The 22,459-nt window shown below is 29.7% G+C and overlaps 1 protein-coding gene across 3 annotated transcripts in view; it reads left to right on the forward strand.

Moving 5' to 3' along the window:
- The window catches only part of LOC129971522 (uncharacterized), a 35,081-nt gene extending 14,772 nt beyond the window's left edge, over window positions 1-20,309 (forward strand). For 2 of the 3 annotated variants that reach the window (XM_056085376.1, XM_056085374.1), the window contains exons 2-3: window positions 5,206-5,286; window positions 17,816-20,309. In XM_056085376.1, the coding sequence (XP_055941351.1) occupies window positions 5,220-5,286; window positions 17,816-18,147 (399 nt within the window). In that variant the 5' untranslated portion in view covers window positions 5,206-5,219 and the 3' untranslated portion in view covers window positions 18,148-20,309. Of the gene's footprint in view, window positions 1-5,024; window positions 5,095-5,205; window positions 5,287-17,815 lie in introns of those variants that run through there. The other variant, XM_056085375.1, reaches the window with a different exon arrangement.
- The last annotated feature ends 2,150 nt before the right edge of the window (window positions 20,310-22,459 follow it).

The following is a 22,459-nucleotide window of genomic DNA, read 5'->3' on the forward strand; positions in this document are numbered from 1 at the left end:
AACGTTCTGTTTTATTCAAGTTTTCTTCCATTAAATTAAAGATAAAAAAGATTTTTGCAATTTACTTACATGCTATCTGCCACACAATATCAATAGTATTGTGGTACAACACAATATCACCACACTATCAATAATATTAAATTAGCATTGAGTATTAGTTACATTTTATCTCACCAAATGAAAGTACTATTTAAAATTATTTTTTCAAAATAAACATTCTGATTGATTAGTTGCGTTTGCAAAATGTTGAAATGAATTGGCGAAATGAATCCAATCGTTGAGGCTGAAGACCCTGCCAATGTTTCGCTTTGCAATATCTCTCAAAAATGGATGATGAGAGGCAAGCGATCGTTGAAGACGTATCTACGCATCACGATCTTTCATCTCTATAAATAATAAAGATGAAAGTATGTGTATGTGAATGATTGTTGGCGCTCTACGGGACCCAACATTTGATCTACAGCTACCAAACTTATCATATATATGTAAGCTTATTTTATTTGAAGCAGAATCCAGATTGGAAAACACTGAAGAGACATTTTACATTTTAAAATTCATTTTAATCCATCGCGGGAAGCCAATTTATTTACAAGCAGGCGCGGACAGAACACGTCCACAACGGTGCGGCACAAAAGCAGAAGTAAGGAAAGAACGAAACAAATGATCACTTGTCTTATATAACATGGGATTTCCGGCCACGTGTCTATTGAATAATCGTGTTGATCTTGGATAAGGGCACCGAAGGGATCATTTTCACTTGACACGTGAAATTGATAGCGCAGCATTTTTAGTCAAGCTTCAACAGTGAAATGGGATCAGGAAACAATAGATCACTTTAGAATAACCCCGACACGGGCTGAATTTGGCAAAAATTTAGGAAATTAATTTGGATTAAATTAGATATTAAAATATCATTATATATTAGCTGACGGTAATGTGATCCTCCGAGCGATTTCTCTTTAAATTTTGATTTAGAATTTTAATTAATTAAAAATTAAGCGTTTTTTCGTTACAGTAGAAAAATATTTTTACAGTATTTTAAAATGCAAAAAAATTGTCTTTGAATGATGATAAATTTTTTGCCATAAAATATTGGTGTCTAATTTTAATTAATTTTTGAAAAATATTTTAAATGTATTTTATAACAATAAATTTCATTGTTGAAATAAAACTCAAATTATTCATATTGTTATTACTAATATTTCATACCGGCCTTTTTTTTCCTCCATTTTTTGAGAGCAAGATATGAAGCTCCCATTTATTTTTATTTGTTAAGTAAGTTTAATTATAAGGCATGCCTTTAGTAAATTGCTTGATATTTTGTTATACTTTAAATTAAGGTTTAAGTTCAGAATCAAGGTAAAAAAGTCTTAAAAGGCCTCGCCTTTAAAATACTGCTACCTTTCCCTGTGAATAATTGATTGCGTAGGGATGTAGATTGAAAATTAAGGGAATGCAAAGTTCAATGAACAGAACTATGTAAGGCTTTTAAATTAATGCTAAGTTATAATGTTATCAAAATTTGAAGCCTAAAAATATTTTGCTGAGGAAACACTTGAAATTTTAGCAACCATTAAATACGGCAAACCAACTGGTCGTCAAAGGCAGCTAGTGCGAAATAAAAATTTGCGAATTGGTATGAGGGTTTTGATTGTCAAGTCACCCCCCCCCCCTCCTATCTCTTGGGGAATATCGACTGAAGTAATGTGTTTGAGATTTCTCGAAAACTGGAGCGGAGGATAGACGAACATTAATGACATATCCTTTGTTCAAGAGCTTTAATATAAAATAAAAGTTGACTGAAAGAATAGGGCCATGTTTGAAACTATGGAATTTTTAAAAAAAACTTTCCACCTTTTTTTAACTATATAGTGTTATGGGAAATTATTCAAAATCCGTTCTGCGTTGTATAGTGAAAAACAAATAGAATATAACAGGTTCAATATAGAATATAACAGGCCCAATAACAAAAAGAGACGTCTCACTTTCCACGAAAGCACGAATTCACAGTAGCAAATCACAAATAAAGCGTACATAAGACAGCACTAACAGAGAATAAAAGCACACAAGCAGCAAATCGGTAATAAACAGCTGTAACAATACAAAGTGCTCAGAGAGAACTCGCAGGAGAGATATTTCGTTTAAATCATTCTACTCATGTGCTACTTTCAACTGACTGAATGCTGACTAACTTCAGCTCTGTCTCCTGTGTTTTTACTGCAAAGAAGCTTCAGGTAAACAAGGAAACGAAATTTCTTGAAAGATTATTGAATAATGGATCTATCACCAAGATTCTTGTATTTTCTGGAATCTTCAATTTTGACACCAAATGATCGCAAGGCACGGAATTATTGACTCACCATGAATTTTGCAGCTGTTATAATATCTGTAAAACCATCTTCATAACCATATTTATTGGGCAGGGAAGAAACATTACCCATGTTTAACAATCAATATCGTTTTGAGAGATGGAAAGAGTTAGTGATAAAGACGCAATGGGTCAAATTAATTTGGTATTTCTACCTTCCTAATTTAAAACAGCCATTGCAATCATCTTATCTTTGGGCTGGGTTTGGTTTCAAAATTTAGGTCTGTACCCTATATGTAGAATTATTGTGTCGTCCAATGTCAAATCTGCACAACGATTATTTAGATTTCTTATTTAGAGACCGCTTTATTAGGAAACATAATAAAGAAAATATACCTTTACATAAGAAAAGATACCTTTTAAGAAGATAGCCCCTTTTCCGTTTTATATCCGCAGGGAAAGGGAAAAGATTATTTTATTCTGACGCATGTAACACCTAGCATCAGCCTCCTATACAATATATATTTTAGGTAAAATGTAGTATCAAATCCACGGTTTTTTTATTTCTATCAAATCATCGCGTCTTAACAATCAGTCCGCGTTTTTCTTCCTTTAATGGAGGTCTAGTATACAAGTCCAACTTCTTGCGGAGCAAATTATTGGCAGTAGAATGTGGGAGAAGTGATTTGCGGCGAGAATATATTGATATAAATAGAGTAGCGCACAGATACCTCCCATTTTCTTCCAGCGTCTGGGGGAATTTGAGTTAAAAAATCGCTAATTACTCGGTTCATTTGGAAATATGTGTGTACTACTCAAATGCTATCAATGTGATTCAGGCCGCAAATCATTCCCCAGAATTTTTCTGCTAGTGGCTTGCTTGGCAAAACAATCAGACTTTTGCACTATCAGGACCAGGTTAAACCCCTGTTGGACTTCTGGCATTAAGAGTTTTGGAACGCCATCTACTTTCTAACTTCCAAAATCAAGTATCTAATTTAATCTCTGTATAATCAATTTTTAAGTGGCAGATACTATGCTAAATTGAAATAAAAAACATTTAAATGTGAATTACTTCATAGAAAGTTATTTTCAATATCTCGCTTATAAAATAATGTTTAAATTTAAACTTAAAAGTAGTTTTAAATTCAACTATAAAAAGAAAATTATGAAACATTTTTAACACAATATAAATACTCTGAAACAAAGTTTGCAAGTGAATTACTGGCTAATTAACTGATTATTGAGTCATTGGTTACCTCATTGAGTCATTGGTCTGTCAACCATTTACAAAAATAAACCACACTCATCTAAAAGCAAATTTGAAAATAAAAACAAAATTCCAAAAATAATGCTGTGAAATTTAAATACTAGTTTTTAATTTGGATAAATTCGAATACAATGCCTTTTAAGTTGAAATGTGAGCACAAAATTATTTCATCCTGTAAACACTGCAAAAGAAAAGAAAAGAAAAGGGGGAGAGGAGGTCTAAGGCCTCTTAAATTGAGAATCCCTATTTGATAATCTGACTCTGTGCTGTTTGTTTTAAATTTTGTTTCCTTTAGGCTTATGCCGGGTTTACACTCGGCCAGTTATAAGACGGCCAGAAGGCAGCGCATGCGCAGAAAGGAACCGATTTACATTTGCCACAATTTCATAAGATGAATTCAGGCATTCCATGCTTGGCTATAAATTGCCGTTTTGGCTTCCCTGAACTTTTACTGCGTATTTTTATCGTATCGCATTTCTTTTTTACTGCGTATCGTATTTAAATGATAGATATTTACACAAAGAATTGTAATAAAATAAAAAAAATATCAACATACTTAAATTTGGAAAACTATAGAAAAGAAATGGCAAGTAAAATGAAAACATTAACAACAACAACCCCGCATCAGAAAGAACAAAGAGCAAAAAAGTATCGGAATTAATCTATGATAAGTTATCAATTTTTTCACGCCAAAACAAACGCCAAATTCTACAAACGCATGCACAGTAAGAAAAAAATAGAATACAGTGTCATGTTGTCCCGTCGGGGCAATTACTTACCATCGACTGAACACCATTTTTCACCCTTTCTACGAATGCGTTGCTTATTGGCCGTCTTATAACTGACCGAATGTAAACCCGGCATTACTCCATATGTGTCAAATTTCAAGGCTATCAACGCTATAGATTTGCCTGGGCATCTCATACACACAGAGAGACCCGTACACAAACATTTCCTTTTTCTTACCGGTCTTAACTGGATGAAAAGAGAGCGATGCATATAAAATTAAGTGATTTATGGATAAAACCAGACTCAAAAGATATCAAATGCCAATGATTTAATTTATCTAAAAGAATCAGAAAATTAATATCGAATGTAGAAAGCTAAATTTTGAAATAACAAAAGATTCTTTTTTTTTTTGGAATATCTTCGCATTCGTATTCCATCTATTGAGAAATCTTTTTTTTAGCGATTTTTAAATCGTCCCTATAAAAACAAAACAAACAGATTTTTAGAATCTCAGCATTTAATTTCCACCTACTCGCACTTTCTCAAAAAGAATATAAGAGCTGCGGCGGCGCCATCCAGTTCTCCGTACGTTTCCAGGGTTTAGGTGATGGTTCATAACTCCCGGTGGAGATGACATTTAGCACCCTATGAGGTCCTTTATCGTTCTCGGGCTTGCCAATCACTGCTGTCTTTAAGTCCCTGCTGTTACTGCTATCCTGCCATTGCTAATCGAGGTGAACGAATAGCGTATTATTCGGGTCTAAGTTGGAATATTTTCCCAATATGGGTACTTTTTTTTAAATGAAAAATGATTGCTTGTTTCCATGATGAATGCAGTTTACGTTTTCGGAAAACCAATTACTGATAAAATTGCTAATATTTTTCTTTCTTTTTTCAGGTTTAAGGAGAATTATGAAGACGTGCTTTGTTTTGGTAATTTTCTTGGTATTGTATGCCAACGCTTGCTGTAAAGAATCAGGTGAGTAATATATTTTGTGATGACTTTTATTGATATTTTTTGTATTATTAGTAATAGCCTTTGGTGACCAACTGGTTCGCTGGATGTATTAGTCTTATGTCATTTCAATTAAATAGCTTAATATAGCTTCATATCCGAACAAATATTTTCAGCAACAAATTTTATTTTCAAGAAATTTGATTATATTATTTCAATATTGTCATAGACATTACAGCTGAGGTACTTTAATTGTTTTATGTCTGCTCTACTAATTGTGTATTATAAATCGATTTAATGGAAACCAGTACTAGGACCTCACAGCTATATTAAAAAACGTAATTGTATGGTTCATTTTTTTTCTAAGCTTCGTGGTGCAGTAATTTTATTTCTTCTATTTATCGTATAAAATAGATTTTTTCTTCCACATAATTATTAAATAGAACTGTTCTTCATTAGCTTTCAACCACAGAAAAAAATCTCACGCTTAAATATTTGATGAAGTAATGAAAATGATTTGAATACCAAGACGATAATATCTATTATTGGAGATTTGAAAATTTTTTTAAAAAATACTGTCAAAATTCAGTAAAGATTTCACGACTATTAAATTGGTATTACTGAAAATTTTAATTTTAAAATTTTGAAAAAGTGAAAAAATTATTTTTTTTTCCGGTATTACTTTCGAGGATTATTCTGAGGAAACAAAAGTTCGCTTAGTTTTCAATTATTGAAAATCCTAATTACTATTTCAAAAAGTCATACAAAATTAGTTAACTATATGTCAGATGATTCTGTAAAGTGTTGTCACATGCATACGGTTAAAATTAGTAATGTATGGTTAATTTATATTAGTATTTAATAGTGAACCTGGTATTTACAAGCAAAATTTTAACTATCGTCGTGTGCGGAAAAATAAGAATCTTTTTTTTTGTCCTCCTCTATAAACAAATCGATTTTTAAATAATTTATCTGTCTATATCTATACTTATAATAAAGCTCAATATGTGTGTTTCCGCTCTACAGGCCAGACCGTTTGACCTACAGCTACCAAATTTGGCACGTGTGTACCTTGGTGGTCGGAAATGTGCAAATTTCTATTTTTAATGAATTTAAAAAATAATTTAACCATATTTTTCAACAATTAATTTCGCACAAAATAAAAAAGTTTAACTTGCAAGAGCACGTTACGCGTCAAAGGGAAAAAATTAGCTTTTATCGTCATGTTGTCCTCATATTGACAAAATCTCAAATTAAAAAAATAAATCAACTATTATTGTAAGTTAAACATATAAAAATGTAATTTTCAGCACGTGTCTGTATGAAATGATATAAAAATGCAATTTTTTGCAAATTAAAGTCAAGACCAAGTTTTCTATGTATTATTCTGTATTATTGAATAATACAAAGAAAATATCAATAAGTGAGTCATGTCAGTCATTTCCATAAGTCATCTCAATAAGTCAGTCATTTCCATAAGTCATCTCAATAAGTCAGTCATTTCAATAAGTCATCTCAATAAGTCAGTCAATATCTGTATTATTAATTCAATAAGTCAGCTTTATTTAAGACAAACATGGTTTGATTTATATCCTTTTGATTGAATTATCGTTATAGACCGAAACAAAATAAAATATTGTTTTTCACGTCATTTAAATCCTTTTGAAAGTAAAACTAAAAACTAAATTTTATGACGAATCTGAGAAACTTTTTTCTAATAATTGAATAATGCTGAATGACTCTGTTTTCAGCACTCATATTTAAAAAAAAATGCTTGGTTTCAGTAAGAAACGTTTTTTATATTAATGGAAATTTAATCATTTCCACTTTCATTTAAAGTAGAAATTTTACGGGAGCTAATAGAAAATTAGAGAGATACATAGACATTATGGCTTATGGCTTTTATAATAGTAAGAGTAAATGACTGCCAAAATTTGAAGCATAAAAACATTTTGATGAAGAAACTATTAAAAGACAAGTTACATAAAATATTTAATTCAAAATTTTAACAAACATTAAGATTGGAGAACCGGCTGGTCGCCAAAGGCGGCTAGTTTCTAATAAAAAAAGCTTGTTTTATATAGAAAGTAAATAGAGAAGTTCAAAGTAGTAAAGTAAGATGAAATAATAAAGTTCAAAGTAAGGCATTACCTAGCAACGGAATATCTATAAATTTGCTTATTTCAAAGTTGTTTCTATGCATTCGATTTTTTATTAAATTTTGAAAAGCTAAGAGAAAATTATAAGAGAAATTAAATTAGCCTCATTAAAAAGCCTCATTAAATTTTGAATTCAAAGATAGTATAAAAATAATTCTGGAAGTAAGATTCTTTAGGAATTTATTGTGAGAAAAATGGCCTAATTTCGATAAATTTCTAATTAATTGAATATTTAATTGACTTTTTCACTTGGGAAATTTGGCAGTATTTTTTTCTCGTCTTTTTTCTTAAAAAGAATTTCAGACGATAGAAAGATTATAAAATAGAAAAATATTGTAATATTTTAAACAAAAGTTTTTACGATAAAAATCATATACATGAAAGGGTTTTAATCTTATGTAACGTCGAGTATATTATTATAAATAAGCAGTAAGTAATTTTAAGAAATAAAATAATATTAATCATACGATTTCAATAATTTAAGAAAGTAATTTCTATAATAAATAAGATCTTAAAAATACAACTACCTGTATTAATTATGAACAGACCAGATCCAAATCATCAAAGTGGATGATTGGATAGTCGACAGAAAAAGGGTTATTTCTTTTTTAAAAAAATTTGCTCATAATTTAACAATTATATAAATAATTTTCTTTAAATTATATTTACATTTTCTATATTTGTATACTTATAAAAATATCAGTGCTAGAGCATATTAGTTGTAGTCGTTTCGTTTTCAATTTGTTGGAAGATTTATATCCTCCCCCTCCTTCTGTGTAACATGCATAAGTTCAGATAATTTAAGTACTTCTTTAAGTAATTTTTTAAGTTATTTCTTATAAGCAAACAATACATAGTAATTTGAAGACAACAATTATACCATAAAATTTTATATTAAATACAATCCATTTATAACTCTGTCAGATGAAGCACAGAAATCTCTTATATTACTTACGAGTCGCATTTGGCGACTGGCCGGGAATAATTATTATATTTAATTTTCGATATAACTTCATGTTCACGACGTTAAATTATCCAATATCAGCTATTTCATAAATATAATTATTTTCAATGTCTTATTCAAGTCCTGGTTAGTATGTACATCAAATTTGTTTAACGGAGACCAGCAACACAGCATCAAAATTCTATTAAAAAACGTTTATAGCCGGTTAATTTAACTTCTAAATTTTGTTGTATAGTAATTTCTCTCTTTTATTCGTTTTGAAAATTACATAAATATTAAATAGAACCTTTCATCTTTAGTTTTCAGCTGTGGAAGAAAATTACGCAATTAAATATTTGTGCAAACGATGACAATGATTTGAATCTCAGGACAACAATGTAATCAGTTGCTAGAAATTAGGCAATTAAATATATTTAAAACTTTGCTAACATTCTAGAAAATTTGCACGATTGCTACTTTGACATGATTAAAGAGCCAATTTTGAAAACTTTGCTAACATTCTGGAAAATTTGCACGATTGCTACTTTGACATGATTAAAGAGCCAATTTTTAAAACTTTGCTAACATTCTGGAAAATTTGCACGATTGCTACTTTGACATGATTAAAGAGCCAATTTTTAAAACTTTGCTAACATTCTGGAAAATTTGCACGATTGCTACTTTGACATGACTAAAGAGCCAATTTTTAAAACTTTGCTAACATTCTGGAAAATTTGCACGATTGCTACTTTGACATGATTAAAGAGCCAATTTTTAAAATTTTGCAATAATATTTTCAGAAGTTATATAGGATGAATCTCATACCGCTTAACTTTCAATTAAAAATTCAATAAAAATATTTAAATAATCGTTCCGAGGTGCATACTGCCATCCTTCAAAGTACTTACGTTGTAAATTTGATAGTTGCTGTTAAATGGCTATATGTGTGAGCATCAACATGCACACACATACACTCCCACATTCTTTTTTATTATTAATAGAGATTTTCAAAAGGTAATAATCAGTGCATTAAAAATTTTTACTTGCATTGAATTCAACGATTCAATTAGCTAATTAATGGAGCTGCAAATTATTACTATAAATGCTCTGGAGGTGGTCCACCGTGTTACCAAAAAGTGCATTCAGCCAGAGGAAAGAAGGCATTGAAGGAATCAAGAAATAGTTTTCAAATAGAAAGTTTAATCGAAAGAAAAACATCGATTTAATCTTTGTGAGATGATGTTATGACCTTTCTAAGCATATCAATTTAATTTCCGTACAATTTTTTTAAAAAAATTAATAATATTTTTCATTCAATTTGATATAGTATCTCTGACAACGTTTTTAAACTTTATCGTAGTTTCCAAACTCATGCATCAAAATATTTAATACTATGCTTTTAACTCCGTATTAGGATTTTCAGTAAATTTTGAATTTATGTTTTTTAGTTGTATCCTGTAACATGGCGAAATGCAATTTTTAAAAAAATGCATCCTTTATTAATTATTTAATAGCCGAAAAATTAATAATCTGAACGAAGAACTGTTTGCCGGCTAATTCACACATAGCGTACTAGATTTTTTTTATAAGAAAGTGAGTAAATTGTTGCTTTTGTTAATTGGATACATTATTCAGCAATAAAATAGGAGCGAGTTCAAGGCCATAGAATTTAATCACTTAAAATTACTGGAAATAAAAAATAGGGGTGTAAAATTTTATTACAGAAAATAATTCAGAAATAAATACAATTTTTAATTTTGTCTACGAAAGGAAGAGAAATAAATACGATTTCTTGGCATTATTTTAATATTAAATTATACATTATTTTATTATTAAATTATTATTATTATTATATTATTTTAATAATATTATTATTATTTATTTTATTATTATTATTTTACTATTAAATTATACATTATTTTATTATTAAATTATTATTATTATTATATTATTTTAATAATATTATTTATTTTATTATTATTATTCTACTATTAAATTATACATTATTTTATTATTAAATTATTATTATTATTATATTATTTTAATAATATTATTATTATTTATTTTATTATTATTATTTTACTATTAAATTATTTTAATTTAAATTATATAATTAAATAAATTAAATTATATTTTAATATTAAATTAAGTTCGCGAACCCTAGAAGAAACGTTCAAATTATTAACGAATTCGATTTAAGAACTCTATATTAGCCAAGTTCCATTCTATATTTTATTTCAGAAAGAAATGAATAACATCAGATAACTACCCTGATTTTTATTTTTATTTTATTTTTCTTCCTTTTCTTTTCTTTTATTTATTTTTTCTTTTTTTGTAATCTAGCAGGGCAGAATATTGAACTCGCTTTGAACTATACCAAAATTGGAGACAAATTCTTAGCTAACCAAAGGGTTGAATTCCTCTCTTTATCACTTGGCCTTATATTATATTATAAAATTTAATAACAATATAACATATTTATTATATGCTAACCGCCTTTGGCGACCAGCCGGTTCGCCAATCTTAATGTTCGTTAAAATTTTAATAATTAAATATTTTACGCAATTCCTACTTTAATAGATTCTTCATCAAAATATTTTAAAACAAATTTTGATAGTCATATAATTCACTCATAATATTATAAAGGCTTTCAGTCATAACGTAATATGTATCTCTCTAATTTCCTGTTGGCTCCCGTAGAATTTATGCCTTAAATTAAAGTGGAAAGGATTAATCTGCAATTAATATAATAATATTTTTTACTGAAACAAAGCATTTTTTTATAATATGATTACTGAAAACAGAGTCACTGAGCGTTGAAACTTTATGGGCACTAACGAAGTTCTTTCTTAACTTATGTAATATCTCAAGAATTTGTCGACAGAATTTTCTCAGATTCATCATGAGCAGATTAATTAACAATGTTTACTTTTAAATGCATCAAGCACTAAGAAAATAAAACGAATCATTTAAAATAATCGGTTGAAAACAGATTAAAAAAACTATTACCCCAGGTACACATTCCCGATCTCCAAGGTATACATGTACCAAATTTGGTAGCTGTAGGTCAAACGGTCTGGCCTGTAGAGCGCCAAGACACACACACACACACACTGAGCTTTATGCAAGTATAGATTATATTATATTATTTTTCTTCTTTATTCTTTGATTTAATATTTAGCTTAAAATTCCGTTCATTTGTGAAAATTTCAACCATATTTAATTTTTAATTCTGTATTTTTTTGAACATAACGTTTTGAAACTGAATACCATCTGTAAATTGTGAGATATGACATGCACGAATAAGCAAAATCGCTCTTCGAAGCAATCTGTTAGATTTAAAACATTTAAATTCAACATGCAGTTGTTTCTTGGGTTTAATTTCGCTCTTGGAAAAGTTTTTTCAAAATTTCAATTTGATCTTTATTCAAAGATTAATCTAAATGCTAACGTTTTCCATCAATTATTTCGAAACATATAACTGCACGAAACCCCTTTTATGCCACTTTAAAATTTAGAAAAAAAAATTCATTTTGAGGGATGTAAAATTTATTTCTTTACAATACTTTTCCTCTAATTTTAATACATTTTAAAAATATTTTTAAGTATATTTTGTACTTATTTATAAAAACAATCCTACATATTACATTTTGACAATATTGAATACCACGATAAATACGCATGTACACTAAAAATAGACCATCATATAACGTGGACTGTAACTGTGGAACAGTTGTGTTAGCAAGAAATGAATATATGTTCACTGAAAAAATAAAACTTTTGCTATAGATTGAAATCAAAGTAAGCTTCCGATCCTTTGTGTGTATTCTATAATTTGCAAATGTAATAACTTTAAATTATCTCAGAGGAACCACATGGTATCTTAACAAATTTAAGTATACGTTTTTATTGTTGTAGTAAATTTTTACAAATAATAAGATTTTAGACGAATCAAGTTTAAAGCTTTATCATGCTATGATGCTTTGAACTAGAAGTTCAAATCCTCCTTTAAATGTTTTCCATTGAAACAATATTCAAGCCAAAAGTAATAAAATGCGGTGGGGCATGTAATATTAACACCCAAGAACGACGAAACTCTTTCAATTTCCCATCCTGACACTGCAAAACGGATATTTGAAACACTGGATTTCTTAACCTTATACACTTTAATTAAATTGATATTTGATATTCTATTGTTTATGACAGCTATTATAAATTACTTGTCGCCTCTGGAGACCAGTCACCGAGAATATTAGTTAAATATAATTTCAGAAAATCGTTCAAATGTAACGTTATATCCATGATCCTCAGATATGAAAGACATGTTATTTTAATTGTCTTGCGTATTTCATGTTTATTGTTTGTATGAAACTTTGTTTTTGAGGTCAGTCTCATGACATAAAAACGCTATTAAATCGTAAATATTCGGTTATATTTTCTGAATTTTGCATTATTTTTATTCTCGCATTATATTTCTGAATTCCGACACTTTTTAATTGGGTTTTGTAAAATTACACATATATTAAACAGAATCCTTCTCCCTTTAGCTTGCAGTAATGGGAAAAAATCACGTTATAAAATATTTGATAAAACAATGAAAATGGTTTGAATTTCAGGACAACAACCAATTTGTTGTTCAAAATTAGACAAAACATGTTTTTAGAAAATGGCCAAAATTAAAGAAAATTTCGCATTACTATTAAATTCGTATCATTAATAAGACATTCTTTTTACAATTTGAAACATTGGAAAATTTATTTTTAAGTATTTTCGGAAGTTCTCTCAGAAAAAAGCCAAAATTCAAAAATTTTAATTAATTAAAAATTTCATTTTTAATTAATTAAAAATTTAATTAAACTTTCAAAAATTCACTTTGAGTTGCAAATTGCCACTCTCGAAAATATATGTGTATCAAATTTTGTATCTGTAAATCAAACGATCTGACCTGTAGAGCGACAACACACACGCGCGCATGCACATTCATTTTTATAATTAGTAGCGATTATACTCAAATATCATTTATACTTTGTAGTTAATATGTTTCATGACTGCGACCGAATCATAAGATAATTTAATTACGCTTATATTAGGAAATTAGCTATCTATGATGACTAGGTGGTTCGACCTTTATTAAATTTTCCTAAAAATTTCAATTCAATACTTTATATAATTATGTCTTAATGACGTCTTAGCCGAATATTTTTTTCATTTCAAATTTTGATAGACTTCTTATAAGTACTATTTTAGAAGCGTTACACCGTTTGGTTCATTATACTGTGCATTTCTGTTATTTTCCGATTACATTTTTATTTATTCAACTATACGACAGAAAAAAAATAGCAGTATTTAAAAAATGGCGATGTTTTAAAAATCTTTCATTATTGCTCGAATCTGAATTTAATGTACAGAATGCGAATGCACTAATGAAAAATTAATTTTGTAATTACCTGCCAGAAATACTTCATTCAGAAACTGTTTACACTTGAGAATTTACAGAAAAAAGAATAAAAATAAATAAATGCATTTTAACTGCGCATAATTTCATACAAAAACTCTAGAAGCTATTTTTTAAAATTTTAAGTGGAACTTGATTTATTATCATAAATTTGTGTGTGACCGTTTGGCAACCTTTCTTTTGCCATTCTGAATAATTTCTTGTTTTAACCTGTGCTCTTGAACTTCAAAAAACATGACCGGTCAACGATGTGTTAAAAAAATATTTTTGTTTTCATATAAGCCGAATTTAAAGATTCAAACCGTGCTTAAGCGGGTTGTCATTGTTTCTCCCGTTTTATTCAAAACACAAACATTTTTTCCTCACAGATTCCACACGCTTGAATGAGTAGCACAAACCAACAAATAAAATGACTCAGCTATCACACCAAATACAAAAACCCACCTGTAAAAGTTTCAAAAACCATTATATAAACAGAAAAGGAACAAAGACTTTACGGCTTACGTCCCATTGTTAAGGAAACATCCTTCATAATCAAATAAAATTTTAAATAATAATAAAAAGCTACATGTGCGACATGCAAATCAGGCAGGAACTCCCAGGTTGAATTTGTGGATGGATCTTTGCCCTTCCTCCACCTGTGGCTCGTTTATTCTATTCTGTTATTATTTGATTTTAATATCTGGTAGTAGTGGAAAAGGGAGTTAAACACCTATTGACTTTAACATGGTTCCAGCCGCCCATTGTATGGTAAGTAACGATGATTATTGGATAGATGTTTGCGCACCGAGTCATAGGTTAACAAATTCTTTGGTTATTTGTAATGTGCGGAGACGTGACAAAAACCTTCAATTATATATAGTCTAAGTTCATCTGAATTTTTTTGGCATGAGAAATGTTGTACATATTTTTCAAATGTTGTGTTATGAATCATGCGTTTATTTATATTTGCCGGTTCCGAAGCGGTTTGCATTGTCTGAATGATGTCAAAGTACTTTTTTTTCTGCTTCTAGGATGTGTTCAAAAGAAAATTCTTTAACGCCTTCTCAAATTATAATTATTTTTTTATTTTTGTAAATGAAAAAATAAAAATATGTAAATGGTGTTTGTCCGGGAGGAATTTTTCATGTTCTTCGAATGAAAGACGATAATTTTATGCGGACACAACTATGAAATTGATAATGGAATTTAAACTTCTGTAATTTGTCTTTGCCTTTATGCGTCAACCATACAGCAGATTTGATTTAATAAATGTGTACTTTGCTGAACTTTTAATTGAATTACAATATGATTGCGATTGGATATTAAGAATAGAAATGAATACAAATTCAAATAATAGAGTTAACGGTTAAATATTAATAATAGAAATGAATACAAATTCAAATAATAGAGTTAACGGTTAAATATTAATAATAGAAATGAATACAAATTCAAATAATAAAGTTAACGGTTAAATATTAATAATAGAAATGAATACAAATTCAAATAATAGAGTTAACGGTTAAATATTAATAATAGAAATGAATACAAATTCAAATAATAGAGTTAACGGTTAAATATTAATAATAGAAATGAATACAAATTCAAATAATAGAGTTAACAATTAGATATTAGTAATAGAAATGAATACAAATACAAATAATAAAGTTAATAGATATTAACAACAGAAATACATAAAAATTCAAATAACAGAGTTGTTGTTGTTGTTGATGATGATGATGTCGTGTCCGCGTTACCAAGGAAAGGGGATGCAGTAGCTTCTGAGGGTAAAGACCCCCGAGCACCCGAGGGCAGAAGTCTGACTTCTAGCTCATATGAAGATGACACACACACACATTCGCTTGCACAACCCCTTTTTTACAGGGGGGGGGGGCACATTCACACACCTCACAGATAGAACACAGATGAAGAACAACCATGCCCGAACCGGGATTCAAACCCGGGACGCCCAGATCACGAGGAAGACGCGCTACCTCTATGCAACGACGCCGGCACATTCACACACCTCACACAATAGCAGAGTTAGCGATTAGATATGAATAATAGAAATGAATACAAATTCAAATAATAGAGTTAACGGTTAAATATTAATAATAGAAATGAAAAAAAATTCAAATAATAGAGTTAACGGTTAGATATTAATAATAGAAATGAATACAAATTCAATAATAGAAATGAATACAATGTACTTCAAATATAGAAGAATATGGTTGAAATTTAAATCAGTGGTTTATCACAGTTCTTTGACTATTTTCTTTGGGCATGCGGGCAATATGCAAGTACCCGAAAATAGAATTTGTATTCCGGATGCTTCTCCTCCCCCCCCCCTCGATCGTTTGAAATCAAAACTTGACACGGAATTACAATTGTAGGTACATGATCACACACCAAATTTCATTTATTTGAATTAATACGTTTTTGAGTAGGGAACAGCTATGACATTCCTCCATACTGGCTTAATAATGATGAATAGACAAGTTTAAAACAACACATTTGAATCGTTTCCCTGAAGAGTGCATTTTCCTCCCTGACAGCATGAGAGCTTTGTTTGGGTATATAGTTAAAATATGAGAATTATTAGTCAAGAAAGTCTAGAAGGCATTGCTTCTAATATTAATTTCGTTTTCTTTTACTAATTTCGAACAATTGCCACGCGCATAAGTGTTAATTTAATAAAGTCGAATAAGATTTCTTGTCCATTTCGGCTATAACCAGGATTCGAATGACTCAAAATTTGAATTGTAATCAAGTTGATTGATTATTAAATTACTGTACATTATGATGTTGCATTAGACACCAATAAAATTTTGTATTTTCTATTATTCATTGAGATTTCGTAGCAGAGAACAAAAATTTATCGAAATATGTGTAAAAAATAATGCTCAAAAAGGAAAATAACAAATGTCAAGCTCCAACAATCAGCAATACAAATTCAGTACTACTAATTGTGGGGGACAATTAGTAGTAAGTTTTTTTTTATGGAATAAGCAATGAATACTTTAATTTCCCTAATAAGGTGTTGTGGCATTGTTAATAATTTTGGCATTTTAAAAATTTTTCTTGCAACGACCGTGTGAGTATCCAATGCGGAATTTCTGACTAGTCAGCTGCCAAAAACTACTGGCTCAGAATGGTTGCAAGCAGGTCAGTTAAAAATAGTATATTTAATCTAAATGCCAAATAAATTTGTAAAAAAATATATAAATTTTATAAATTATGCAATATTTAGAATAATATTAATAATGTATCAAATATAATTAGTCAAACTTTTGTCTACTTCATTATGTTTATTTAGCTAGTCTAAATATAATTGAGCATAAACGTGGATATCGCGCAGTCTTGGATATCAGCAAATGCAATTTTTCTTCTAAATAACTAAAATAAGAACATTTTAACTTTAATATTAATTTAAGAGCATGTTAAAAGATGGAACTAAATGAATCATTTTATTAAAGAGAAACCTCAAAGCGTACACTATCTAGAACAGCAAAATGCTTAAATCTATCCCAGTTGATTATGCTAGGATTTCGTATTCAACATTTTGAAACAAATTTCAAAATGCATTCTTACTTAATAACTTACGTTGGAAAGACGCACGCCTGAATGCTTTTGCCATTGCCAACAAGGTGCTGTACATGTTGGCAGGCAATTACCACAGCAGTTAAAAGTGATGATCGCGACCCTTCGAATGAAATTGTTTGTCGGGGCACAGTCTTAGGTCAAAAATTAATTCATTTAGAAGATATAAATCTTTTTCCGATTTGTATAAGGTGTCGGATGCTTTGTATGGCTTCGCTTGCGAGTTACAGTGGATTGTTTTGTCAAGCGCATCTGTAAATCTTTTGCCAATGCAAGGAGTTAAAATATTATGTATGTGTGTGTGAACTTTGTCATTAACTTTTTCAATTCATATACATTTTCCTTTGTTTAAAATTAGTATAGAAAGAGCTCTTCTCTCATGTTATTAAATAAAACTTCTTTTTTTTTCATGCGCAGATTATGAGGGCTACAAGCACGATGACACCTCTACAAACCTTACGTCCGAGAATAATATCCTGCCGGGCTTCATGCGTGCCCAGGAATTCACCATGGGCACCCTCCTGGGGCTACTGGTGGCCTCGATAGTAGTGGTCATCGGATCCTTCTTGGTCCTTTGGAGGCTTTGCTGCGACGTCGAAATGAGAGTCACTCGAGAGGCCATCCAACCTCTTAAGAGCATCTCGCAAATGGTGTCCGGCGAGAAGTCTCCAAGGATCCAGACCAGGTCCGTGTCTGGTCAATCCTTGCTGGACAATTCCTCTGCCAGCAGTGGAGTGGAGATAGCATGACGGATAAGTGGACGCTGCCATGGGTGAAAGTCTCATTATGGTTTTTGGAATGGAATGAAGCTGAATTTTAGTTTCGGTATCGTATTTGGAAAGAATGCATCAAAGTTGGTAAAAACAGGTAGTTATGGTGTAACAGTTACATGTGGCTGAAGATTGATTGCAAGAATGGTTAGAAAAGTATTGTTTTTGCGATTAACAAGGCAAGTCGGTGTTTTCTATAGTCATGTAATTGTGTTTCGTAAAAATGCATTATTAGAAAGTATTCCTCTATTGATGGAAGTGTAATTTATTGTTAGATAGACATGGTTGTTAGAGGTTATGATTATGGTTATTACAAGCAATAATCATAACTTTTTGGGGGATTTGTTTTTGAAATCTTTGTATATATTATGAGTTCAAGAACTAAAACTGCATTTGTATCATACCAATGAATAAAGGACATAGGATAATCTCATTCTAAGTCCAATTTGTGATTAATTTTCTTTCTTATTAATACTTTACAAGATCTACTTGTATTTTAGACATAGAGGATTGCTTCATTATACCTTTCTGTCCAGAGAGATATAATATAAATTAAGTAATTATATACAGTGTCTAGTTTTTCTTGTATGCATTATAACTCTTTGCAAAATGTGATAATTTCAGTTACTAGGAATAGTGCCAATGTTGATTTATGTATATTAATAATAGAAGCTTAATTAGCTTTATATCTTCTTGACATGGTTTCCTCTTTTGATTTTGTATTGTTTGTAAGTTTTCTTTTTTTTTTTTATATCCTATAAGTGAGTGGTCGATATTTTGCCTGGATTTTGAAGCTTCCTGCATGAAAGACTGTAAAGAATATTTGTAACTGTTATACATGCGCTATTCAGTGTAACCAGAACAGAAACATCCCAATTTTTCATCATCTGATTCCTTTTCTGTATTACAAACTTTTGGTTATTCCCTTTTGTTACTTTGTATTGCTTAATCTCGCTTATGAGTGATTCACTTTGGGTACTGACGCTTCCTGCATTAAAGACTAAGAAATATTTGTAGCAACAATATATTTATTGTTATTTAGTATAGCCAGAGAGTAGACAACCCACCAATTTGCTTTCTAACTTAATTCCAATAATTTCTGTAAATTCAAACTTTTGAAATTTTGTAATTCATGTAAACTTTCTTTTTTTTATCTGGTGTATGAGTGGTCAGTTTTCTGCCTGGATATTGAAATATAAGAAATTAAAATCTGTAAAGAACATTTGAAGTATCAATATATAGGGTGTTCATTAATTATTGTCGGGGTTTCCGTACCTCATAACTTTCGAATAAAAAATATTACGCAAAAACCGATTACGTATTCGTAAATTACAACTCAAAGAATTTTATTAATGATATTAAAGTGTAAAGCTTGCGCAATTTGCACTTTGTAGGCATTCAGCTAAAGGCGATTATGTATTCGTAAATTCTCTGAACAAATTTTGACTCGAATTGAGGATGATGAAAATTACCTTCGGAAATGGTTCTTCAGTGACGAATCCACTTTTCATGTGTCAGAAAAAGTGAATAAACTTAACTGTAGAATATGGGGCTCGGAGAACCCGCACGATTATCAAAAGTCAAAATTTGTTCAGCGAATTTACGAATACATAATCGCCTTCAGCTGAATGCCTACAAAGTGCAAATTGCGCAAGCTTTACACTTTAATATCATTAATAAAATTCTTTGAGTTGTAATTTACGAATACGTAATCGGTTTTTGCGTAATATTTTTTATTCGAAAGTTATGAGGTACGGAAACCCCGACAACAATTAATGAACACCCTAACTTTTAATTATTCAACCCTGCTAGAAAATAGATAGTTCGACTGTTTATTTTCTGACTTAACTCTGCTAACTATATTATAATTAATTTTAATAACTATATGAAGGAAAAAAAAGAAAAAGATCATTATTTAAGATGTTGTTACAGGTCCATAAGATGAATAAAGATGTTTCTTTTATATTATATTCATAAAATATCTTATAAGATTATTTAAAATATTAATTTCTACTTTTGATAATCTTGATTTCATAGAAAGGACATGTCAAATATGAATTGGATCTATGTCATTTTTAAGTACACTGTTCTAACGTTAAAATATATATTTATGATTTCCATTGATGAATATTCATATGATTCCACTATGCCTTCATGTATATGTTCAAATGCAAAACTATCGTTTTAATGAATGATGGTAAATAAAGAAAAATGTTATAAATTCAATAGATTTCCTTCTTTTGTACACACAATTAAAATTAAAAATTTGTGTTGGAAAATTTTTAACTTATTCTAAATACATTTCACGTGACGTCAAGTGGCAGAGCCGATTTAAATTGGAAATTAATTCATTGTACATTTAGCAGAAGGGGAAAACGTTGTGGTGTTATAGAATAAGAAAAAGAACGGCAAGTTTTTATATGACATGCGCGTTTATGCTTAACACGGGATGCCATTAAATTGTGCAGTCATCTTGTGAAAATTCACGGAAATAAACGTCAACTCTGTACAGGAAAGCATCGATTACTGGCTTCTGTATTTTTACCTTTTTCAATGTCTTTTAAAGTGAAAGAAGTTTTTACCTCCTCATTCTTAGTTTAAAAAATTTATCATTATTTTTTTATTGATAAATAAATACTGAAGTTCATTCTTTCACATGTATCTACGTGTCTGCCTTTTGCATCAAATTACAGAATTTGACATTTATATACGTAATTAAGTAGCTATTGATTATAATAATTAAGTAGCTATTGATTTAAAAAATCTTCTAAGACAAAAATCCTCCATGCACACTTAAAATATCTCAGTTCACTTTATAGTGATTGAAATAATGATATTTCCTGAACAGAATGAGCCATCTAAATAAATCTAAATCAGTTTTGTACCAAGAGGGATTAAATATTTAACTATATAAAGATAAATGTTTGCATGTCTTTTTTTTTTCAAATCTGCAGTTTCCGTTTGATTTTGATTATATTTGCTACACAAGCTCACCAACACAGGAAAAATATCACAAAATCTAAAAATTAATTAAAAATTAAGTACATTTTTAGGGTTTCATAGTTATTTTTTTAGAAAATATTACCTCACAAAACTGATTTATACACTGTCTTAAAATTCAAATATTTCGACGAATACAGTCTTAAAACTCAAATACACGACTTTTTTTGGTATTTCCGTGCTGATAAACCTATAGTTATAACTAACTGGCCATATGAAAGATGATTTCTCGACATTTAACTTCGTATAATTCCGCGTTCTTATCTTTAAGTCGAATTCTGAAGCGTCAACGTGAAATGAGTTACTGAAATATTACAAATTTCACGAGAAGTGGGGAAAAAAAGGAAAAAGAAAGAAAGAATATAATTAAGTATATTAAAGGGGCAGCACGCTCGTTCTTTGAGATTTGCTGTTCACCATTTCAAATTAATTTTTAATCTTAATGCAAAATCGCACATTGTGAATTTATTTACAAGAAGCAAAGTTCAGTATTGTCATTCTACTAAACGTTTGCTACAAGATATTCGTTCTGAAAAATGAGAAAATTCATCTTTTAAATAAAATTTTAAGGGGTGTTATATAAGGATACATTTTCATAATACCGACATTCAGAGTATAATATATTTTAGCCCCATTCATTACATCTCGTTAAAAAAAAGAGTGAAATAAGCGCACAGGTATTTTATCTTCGCATGCATTTTAAGTTTGGGATTTACTATACTTCGAGTCTCTCCCCGATTGACTGTCAGAACCACAAACCAAATAATTTTAATCTAGATGGTAGTATTTTTTGATCATGGTGTTTAAAAAAAATAGCAAGAGACACACTGTCAATGGTTTGATGAATTTAATGGAAAATAAGATGCAGATATATAAGTTTGGTGTAAAAATTACATAGAAAAATATATCATTTAATTTATTGTATTTCGGAGCTATCGCGTTCACACACAAGGACAGATAGACAACCGTTTGGAGGGTTTCGTCAAAAAATTAATGCAAATCAACACTTATGATGTAAATAACTTATATTAAATTTCATTCTTTCTGTTTCTTCCATTCAGGACTTCGTTCACTCGTAATTAATTCGTTCAATTAGCAAACGGTTTAAAAAATAAAACTTTAGGCATAGTTTTTCCTGACTTAATATCCTTAGTCATTAGCCCATGCCCAGATTGTGAAGATATAAACTTCTTAACCACTCTCCCCTAAGAAAATGTGGAAGTGTACATCAGAACATCGGGAACTTTTGAAATATAATTTAAAACGACATAAATTAAGTCTATACAAAACA

This window comes from Argiope bruennichi, chromosome 6, assembly GCF_947563725.1.
Source record: "Argiope bruennichi chromosome 6, qqArgBrue1.1, whole genome shotgun sequence".
Classification (NCBI taxonomy): Eukaryota; Metazoa; Arthropoda; class Arachnida; order Araneae; family Araneidae; genus Argiope; species Argiope bruennichi.